Here is a 9,564-nt window from a genome sequence, read left to right on the forward strand (position 1 = left end):
GCGTCAAACCACTAGTTTCATTTCTGCTTAATTTAAAATAATAACATATAGAAATGTTTGTAGACAAAATTACCATTGGTGAAAAAAATTAATTAATTAAAATATATTTTTTTTCACACAATACTAGTGTTTTAACATTTCAAAACAATATTTGTTGGAATAACCCTAATGTTTAATGACAATCCATAAAAATGCAGTAGTCTAAAGCAATAGTTGAAGTGGATCAAAAAAATATTCTTGATCTGCATGATATTGGAAAAATCTGATGTTGCAATATTCTATTTTTTAGCGATAAATATTGCGATAGAAATACAATTTCACAAGATAAATTGAATAGAACTATTTGACTATTTTTGGGGAGACTAACAGTATCCAGGTACAGAGATTAAATAATCACAATGGAAAAAAATGCCCTTCTTACCTTGCTTCTTAAAAAAATAAAGAGTAAAAATATTGTTTAGTTTTCACCATCAGAAGAAATAAGTGAAAATTAAGAGTTTTTCCTTAAAACAAGCTAAATTATCTACCAGTGGGGTACGTGAAATAATGTTTTCACTTTGAAATGTAGATATTTGGACTAGAAAAGGACAAAAGCTGTATAAATCCGTATTTTTCCTAATAAATCATATAAATTCCATATAAATACAGTGATTAAATACAATTCTGTGGTTCCTGGTCAACTATATTTCAGACTCAACATTGCACATCTTTGCGATGTGACTATTGGTGATGCTCGCATTGCAATATAGATGCTAAAATGATATATTGTGAAGCCATTTTATATATATATATATATATATATATATATATATATATATATATATATATATATATATATATATATATACATATGAAAAAAATGAAGAGACTCTACTTTAACTAATCTATATAAAGAAATGTGTGTAAACAGGTCTAAATGTGATCACTAATATTGTTTGACTAAACGTTCGTAGACCTCTATAAACATGTCGGATTATTGATTTGTATTATTATGTAGGTATTAATTTATTTGAATTCTTTTTACAATTGACATTGTCTAACTACAAATGTATACAATACTGTAAAGGGTTTGTTTCTGTGTAATTTATTTTATTTGAATTTTAACTTGTTTGTTAATTTATTTTGGCAGCAAGGGTTATTATGGAAAAAAAAGACTACCTTGATTGCACAAAATGTTTTGTTAAAACATATATAAAAGTAGTGGATTACAATATTGAGTTACCCCCCAAAAAGTAACTTTTTTTAGTAAGTAATGCGTTGTTACTTTAGTGGTACTTTTGCGCTTTTTCTGGCCTGGCTGAGGCTTGATCCCTTTTCAGAATTTGCAAAATTGCAGGCTTTTTCTTCTTCTTCTTCTGTTTTTTTTTTTAATAACAGTTAACACACCCTAAAACCACATAACCTTCATTTACCTTAAAAAAAGTGAATGTAGGATACGTTACTTAATTTATTTTAAGTAATACGTTACTTTACTCATCACTTATAGAAAAGTATTATTATTTAACTCACATTAATTGTAATGCATCACAATCAACACTGTATGTATTTGTGTGTGTGGGTGTGTATGAACATACACTTTTTGGCAAGAATAAATTGAACTAGCCTTTGGTAATATATGAGACACTTCTTTCCACAGCTTCTTTTCTTACCAGCTAATCTGTCTATAAAGGGAATGTATGAGATCATTCACGCTGACCAGTTATTCATAAACCCAAATGTGGCACACTGAAAAGCAAAGACGACAGATAAGACGCTGCAAATAAAAGCCATGCAGTGTGACAATCACCTGCTCTGTAATTCCGACACTTGCTGACCTTGTAAATGTGAATAACAAAGCTGCAAAAGTCTGTGTTGTGGTTTAACAGCAGGTCTAGACAAGTTTGCCTTCAGCAGTAGCAGCTTTATCACTTATTTTGCTTACAGTCATTTACATCAGCTTCTACACTGCCATTTTCTCACTCTGAAAGGAAGTGTACCAAAACTTTAGAAAGAGAGAGAAAAAAGAGCCATCAATATGTCAGCAGTCAAGCTCATTTCCGGCTGATGTGGCCCTTGTGGCTTTCGCTGATTTGAATACCGTCGAGAGAAAGAAGAAACAGCAGAGCGGTTTAACTATCATTCAAGATGGCGTGCAAAGCAACAAGTGAGCGCAGCACTTGTTATTAACAGCTGTGTCAGCAAGCGCAGCATTTGTGCCGTCCAGCGCCGGCCCGCCCATTACTCTTCTCTGTGTGCAACAGTTTAGCAGCTGTGCGGCCTTTAGAGAGCAAGCGGGAGACATCCTGTTTTTACAGTGGGATTTGCTGGGGGGTGTGGAGGGAGCTGACCTGTTTCAAAACAGCAGTGTAGATGTAATACCTTATTTTGGGAGATTAACTAAAATGGTCATATGATAAATATTTGTGAAACAATGATAAAGAGATAGTACTGTTGATTTTGAGTCATCCAGGATTTAGGAGTCATAACTAAAGGTGCTTTTTGGCTGAAAATGTGGTACTTTCAGTCAAAAAAAAAACTAAATAAAATGAATTCCTATGGATTCTGATGATACATTGAGATCTTATAAAGCAAAACAATTGATAAGTGAATAAAAAAGAACATTATTTACTACATTATTACCTTTAATCCACTGTTTTAGTAATTATTTCTAAGTGCACTTACAAATTTGGAGCGCCAGCTTCCTGTTTTAAATGATGAATGCGCAGGTGAAGAAAGCAAGTCTTGTTGTATATTTTGTAGTTACCCCGACTAAGTATAACTGAACGATCAAACGGTATGATTAACTATTAACAGATTTCCCATTCTTTGAGATGGGGCTGTGTGATTAATTGAAAAGTAATCGAAAACGACATTCAGTTCATATAACCGATCAAATTTTTCCAGGACGATTTTTTTCAATTACTTTCCCTACCACATGTGGAGTCACGTGACTCCACTCTGTTAGGCTGATTTACACTTTCGTGGCCACTTTGCACTACATTGACGATCAGTGTGAGCTGCGCCAGAGATGCCTTGAGATGCAATATTTTGCATTCCAATAAAAATAATATTTACTTTAAAATATTTCTTTACAGAAGATGCAAGAAAGCACGGTTTAAAATATTATTTACAGGATGTACAGGAGTTACTTTATTTAGAGGAGATGCTGCTTATTTTCTACGTTTAATATGAAAAACACTGAAATTAATTCATTTAGTAATTTCCCAGTATTAGTAATTTGGCCAATGTGTGCTTTAATTTCAGTTGTTCAGCATTGATGTTCAATAAATAATCATAGACAGTAGATGTTTCCTTCAACTATTTTAAAATCAAGTAATCCACCCTTTATTCAAAAATCTCTATGAGCATATTTACTGTACAAATTTTGTCAGTGAACTATGAGGGCAAAGTAATACATTTATGAATCATAATCGAGTTAAAATGTTCAATTAATTGAGATTTTGATTTTAGGCCAAATCGCCCAGCCCTAGTTTGAGATACAGGTTTGTGCGTCAGGAGGCTTGTGAACAGAACATCTGCAGATTAAAGATAATAGGTGTATTCCAGAAAGCAGGTTTAATTTATTTCCACATTAAAACACAAACTTTGGATTTTTAACCTTAAACCATCTAAATTAAGGTATGTCAGTTCAAACATGGTACATGGTACAGGGGGTAAAATCAGATTATGTTAACCTTGATATATTTCTAGATTACAAATTAAGCAACACATTTAACAGAAAAGGTCAAAAATGTAAAAGATTTCATTAAATAAAAGGACAAATAAACGTTTTTAAAGAGAGTTGAGTTTTTTTTTTCTTTTTCTTTTGGATATATTAAAACTATTAAGAAACACACATATTAAGCTCGGAGGTGAACTAAACCTGAAAAAGAAGCAGGTTATGTTCAGAGCATAAGTTGCTACGGTAGCTTGCCTAAGTTACCTCAGTTTTTTTTATTTAAAGCTTAGGTTATGCACTTAAATAAAAATTTTAAAGTTCCAAGAGAAATGGAATTTTAAATGAACAAACAGAGGGCGTGGCTTGTTTTTTCTACCACTGGCTGAATGGATGTAGTAAAGTAGGCTTTTCATTCAGAAAGATCGGGAAGGGGGTTTTACAAGAGTTATTACAACATAGACACCTCCTGCTCACTATTTCTGTATGCTGTCAAAACTGACAGTTGAACCAGCCTGGTTTAATATGTTAGCCCCTCCCATTACCTCAAAATCAAGTAATCTGAAAATAAAACTGAAAACAAACAGGAAGTGCATTTTCAGATTTCAACTAAAGATTAGAAGGGCAAACATGAATTGTTCGCTACAAAACGGGCAATGTGAGCTAACAAAACCATGTTTTGATTTCTTGGGGACTTTAACTTATTGGAGTATGTCACATAACCCGCTTTCTGAAATACCCCAACAATGTTACATTTATTGCACAGATTGAGTATTCTGCTTCCTATAGCCCAAACTTTTTCTTATGAAGGGCCAAAAACTTGATTGACAGCGGTGAGGCAGAAGGTAAATATATCAAGCTATATTTCAAAGTTGCCATGGATAAGTTATCTCAAAATAAATAGAAAACATTACTTTCTATCATATTAAGATTATAGTCATATTAATATTAATCATATTAACTAATGCATTATTATATATTTTTTACATTTCATAATGAACCCATTATAATGAAAACATAAGAATTCTATTTATAACATAATGGAGTTTAATGCCGAATACACTAGTCTAGCTGCACCTGCCTTTGCCTTGATTTGCCCACTAAGGACTTCTGAATTGTGGTCTGTCCATTAAGCAAAAGGATGTTCATGAAAAATAAATAAAATTACAACAACTAATTGAAACATTTAAGCAATGCTAGTTTTTTGTAGCCTACAAATAAAACAAACAAACGAAAGGTTACAATAATTAGAAACGACAATGTGTATTAAATGCATTAACCCCAACCCTACCCAAAATTCGCCATCTCTTCTCAGATGGGATGGCGGGCCAAATCAAATATTTCCATTGACAAACTTTGGCCCGCGGGCCCTAGTTTGGGCGTCTCTACTATAGACCCTATCATCAGGATTCACTCTATTATTAATTTTGTTTGGTCTGTATATGCTTTTTCGTCTCTTAAAGTAACAGTAGCCTGTGACATGCAATTTATGGACCACAATTTCAGCTAAAAAGCTTCATTAAATGTACTTCTAAAGAATAAAAATAGCCGACAGGATGGTCTGAGATTGAGTAAATTAACAAATTATGGGGTGAACAACCTCTTTAAATTTGCCACAGTAAGGTGCCTGGATGTGGCCAGACACAGTCAAACATTAAACCCAACACACATTCTTCAGAATCTTATCTGCCGTGGATTCCAAAGTGCTCGGTTTGGAAAACACTGTGCAAATACATTTGTGCTGCAAACTCTGCGAAAAGCAGAAAAAAAGTATTTTCCATGCACGCTACCCAGAACACAACTAAAAACAGAAATGTGGAGGAATCCTCTACCAGTGCAAAACGCATTTTCCATATGACTTTGGTTTGGCTTAGCAAATGACGGTGGAAACTCCCGTGGTATCAATACGCATCATGAATCGGTCAGAACAAGAACCAACTAAAAGGATTAAAATGACTAAGTTTAATTTGACAATTACATAGCTGTTTCTGTACATGTATTTTTCTCAAAATGATTAACGCAAAGAGAGAGGAAATGAACAGAATGAAACATTTCTCCCCAAAATCAACAGTTTAGTCCACTCTATCGCAAGCAACTACACTTGAATGTAACAATCCCACATTTGAGAGAGATACGTGTGAGTGTCAATGACAATCAGGCCAATGCAATTACTTGAAATGGTAAAAGGGCTACAAAAGGCATCCTATGATGTTTGAAAATGAAGTCTTTTTAACATTAAACTGGTTTTGGGCATCGCAATGCAAACACTCATGGACTTCCTGTGGATTTTCAAGCCTTTGAGTTCGATTATGCTGTGTGAATACAAGTTATGTCAGTGGTAAGCCCGCTTTCAACGATTAGGCTTTTTGCATAAAATGTTCCATGGACTCATTTACATGTTGATTATCATTGGATGTCAGTGATATCATAACTATGGCACAGTTCAAAACCTGTTACACCACATAGCTACCTACAATTAGTATGCTACAACCTCCTCAGCAAATCTGTGCTTTGCTACAGTGGATGCCTCGATACATTTCGGTATAAAATGCCTTTAACACGCTGTTGGGACTGTTTGGTGGAGACAAACTCCAAGACTTTTTGACTCAAAGTAAGAAGCTGAAGTAGAGAAAACAAATATAGAAAAACCTACAATCAATCAAAGAAAGGGGAAAAAATAGAGAATCTTCATTTAGGAATGCTTTATCATTGTTAAGCAATAGTCCGAGATGTGTGTGACAGCTGTCACAGTACACAGGAAACTGAAAGCAAGCCAACCCCCATTACTTCGCTTCGAAAAAGGCCCAGTTTGAAAACAAACCAAAAATAAATGTTAACTCTAAATCAAAACAGCACGAATATATTTGTTGGAGAGATCTGATTTTCTCCAATTTCCAGTTCATTTGTCCTAAACAGTCAGTGCCAGAGTCATTAAGACTTGTAGTTAGATGTTAACCAAGTTAAGCCTTCGTACAGTCCGTCTCCAGTGGTCGCACACGAGGGCTGCACGTACCAGTTTCTATCCCGAATACGTGTCAGTCCCAGCTTTTCCTGGATCTCATGCGGCTTCATGGCGTCCGGCAGGTCTTGCTTGTTGGCGAAAATCAAAATGATGGCGTCCCGCATCTCTCGGTCGTTGATGATGCGGTGGAGTTCCTGCCTGGCCTCGTCTATGCGATCTCTATCAGCGCAATCCACCACGAAAATTAACCCCTGCGTGCCTGTGTAATAATGTCGCCACAGGGGACGGATCTTGTCTTGTCCACCCACGTCCCACACGTTGAACTTGACGTTTTTGTAGGTGACCGTCTCTACGTTGAAACCCACAGTGGGGATGGTGGTCACAGACTGGCCCAGTTTCAACTTATAAAGGATGGTGGTCTTCCCTGCCGCATCCAGACCCAGCATCAATATTCTCATCTCTTTGTTACCGAATATCTTTGACAGCATCTTCCCCATCTTGTAAACTGTTCATAAATGGTTACTTCCCTCCAAAAGAAAAACAATTATAAACCGCTTGGAAGGGATTACTAATAAAGTTTGATTTCTTTATGGGAATGTCAAATTTAGGAGTAATGTCTCTGAATGTGAAATATATTTCCAAGCAATAAGCACCACTGTACTGTTGATTAGCATAAATGACAGTACTGAAAACTTTCAGTACAACACGCACAAATGTAAAGGTCAAAGTTCGACTTTGCTTCGGTTATAGGGTGGTAATACTTTGAAAAACGCCACAGTCGATAATAATAATCCACCAAACTGCGACAAAGTAGCGATTTCGGGGCTTTTCCTGTGTGTGTGTTCAGTGCGGCGAGGCCTCTTTAAGAGCCTGCGGTCTTTCAAGACTTCCTCTTGGCGTGTGAATGTCCGTCTCAAGGGTTCTTTCACGTCCTTCCCCCAAAATGTAACCGGAGAGCAGCTGAAGACGTCTAAAGCCTCGGCGGAAAAGCGTTCATTTGGCCGAGCGGCGAGTCTGTCATCTGGGCCGTCCGAAGAGGAGCCGCATCAATTTCAACCGTCCCGAATTCGAACTGTCTCACGTGCCCCTGAGAGACAAGAGAGGCTCAGAGGGAGTGCCAGAAAAAAAGCAACTTAGCCTGCTAGCTTAGCCGGCCGAACAACCCTAATAAAATCTCTAAACACAGACTTTTTACACACATTTTCGACATGATATATGAAATATAAACATTAACGATTGGTTTTCATTCATTTTAGAGAAACTAGATGCGTTTTGGTTACCTGCGGAGGCCCAGCATTCTCTAGCAGTCTCAACCCCGGTGTTCACTCCTAAAATCAGCCGAGTTCAGTGTGAAACTGACGACGTCAACGCTAACCAGCGGAAATGACCGTTAGAGTCTGATTTTCACAATAAAGGTCTTAGTGAGAATTGGGTTAGGAAGGCTTACTTTAACGTACACATTTCAAATGCACGTATTTTATTCGGTATCACACGCTCAGGGTAATTAGCAAGAATGACATTATTGGTTATTTCAGTATCGTCAATACACGAACAAATCGACTACTAACATGAAGTATACAGTCACGTTTTTAAATAATACATTTTTAGAAGGTGATTATGAATTGAAAAAAGTGCAGAAGAAATGAAGGAAATAAAAAAAACGGACATTTCTTAATATTCATGTTATATTTCTGCAACCTCGTGTTGTTCTAAATCTATTTCTTCCGTTGAGCACAAGAGGAGATATGTTGAATAATGTTGGTAATCAGACTAATTTGATGCCCATTGAATGCAGTCTGGGAGACAGTCACTTGTCACCACCTGCTGGCGTAAGTATGTAACCTGCAGGAAAAAAAGTGGCATGCATCAATCAAAGTGTCTAATCTAAAGTCTGAAATAACCACAGATATGGCTAATAAAATGAATAAAAACAGTAAAAGCTCCAATAGCTGTTTGCTGTTTGTCTGGACATCAAAGCAGTGATCAAAACTAAAAATCGGGAAAAACAAACAAAAAAAGCACTGAAAAACAAAAAACAAGTAAACAACAAACAAATAACAACACACAAAGTAAACAAAAACAACACACATGTGCACACACACTGAAGTAAAATTATATGGGTTCTTATTGCTCGATTAATTTAGGGTATGACAAAATAAATCAGTTATAATTATTGGAAACATTAAACATGTTCTTCTGCTGCTCACCAATAACTCTGTGAATTATTATTTCAATTTTAAATAGCGCTTTTCTATTTAAATACATGGCTAAGACTTTACTTTTATGGTCCATATGGCACATTTTGTTGACTAAAAGTTGCATTGCAACTACATGACAATTAATTCTCATTTGAGGATTAATAGACATGTCTGCTTAATATCTGCTGATACTGCACCTTCAACAGACAATTAACTGACTATAAGAAACTTTGCAAGTACATGTCAACTTTTACTTGCCCTAACCCCAACCCTAACAGTCTACTTGTAATCTAATGAGAATTAGTTGGCATGTAGACGCAATGTTCCTTAAATTCAACAAAATGTGTTAAAGGGACCCTTAAAATAAAGTGACACCATGTTACAATGTAATGTACTGTGTAAAGGGAAGGCAGAATTTTCAGCAGTCATTCTAGCTAAACAGCTGCTCAAGAATGTTATGCTAAAATGCTAAATGCTAAAAACTGTCATGAATTATTACCCCAGCCCCCCCCCACCCAAAAAAAATAAGTCTATTTTTATTCATCAAAATTACTTTAAAGGTGCTCTCAGCGAATTTTGCCAAATGATGTTGAAGTTTGAAAGAACATAAAAGCAACCCACAGATAATAATCAAAGACTATATAGGCTAGAATAAAAAGTATATACAGTATAGTCTATAGCCTTTGGTTATTGTGCATGTGTTTGTTTTGGGTGCGTTCACATATTAATTATATAACTGCCTTAAAGGG

General features: G+C 35.7%; 1 protein-coding gene across 1 annotated transcript; it reads right to left on the reverse strand.

Moving 5' to 3' along the window:
* Positions 1-5,602: 5,602 nt before the first annotated feature.
* On the reverse strand, positions 5,603-7,986 carry arf6b (ADP-ribosylation factor 6b). The gene is made up of 2 exons (XM_056476755.1): positions 7,898-7,986; positions 5,603-7,704 (listed from the first exon to the last, which is right to left on the reverse strand). The coding sequence occupies exon 2, from the start codon at positions 7,112-7,114 to the stop codon at positions 6,587-6,589; it is 528 nt and encodes a 175-aa protein (XP_056332730.1). The 5' UTR covers positions 7,115-7,704; positions 7,898-7,986; the 3' UTR covers positions 5,603-6,586.
* Positions 7,987-9,564: the final 1,578 nt, after the last annotated feature.

The sequence above is a fragment of the Danio aesculapii genome, chromosome 17 (genome assembly GCF_903798145.1).
Source record: "Danio aesculapii chromosome 17, fDanAes4.1, whole genome shotgun sequence".
Lineage (NCBI taxonomy): Eukaryota > Metazoa > Chordata > Actinopteri > Cypriniformes > Danionidae > Danio > Danio aesculapii.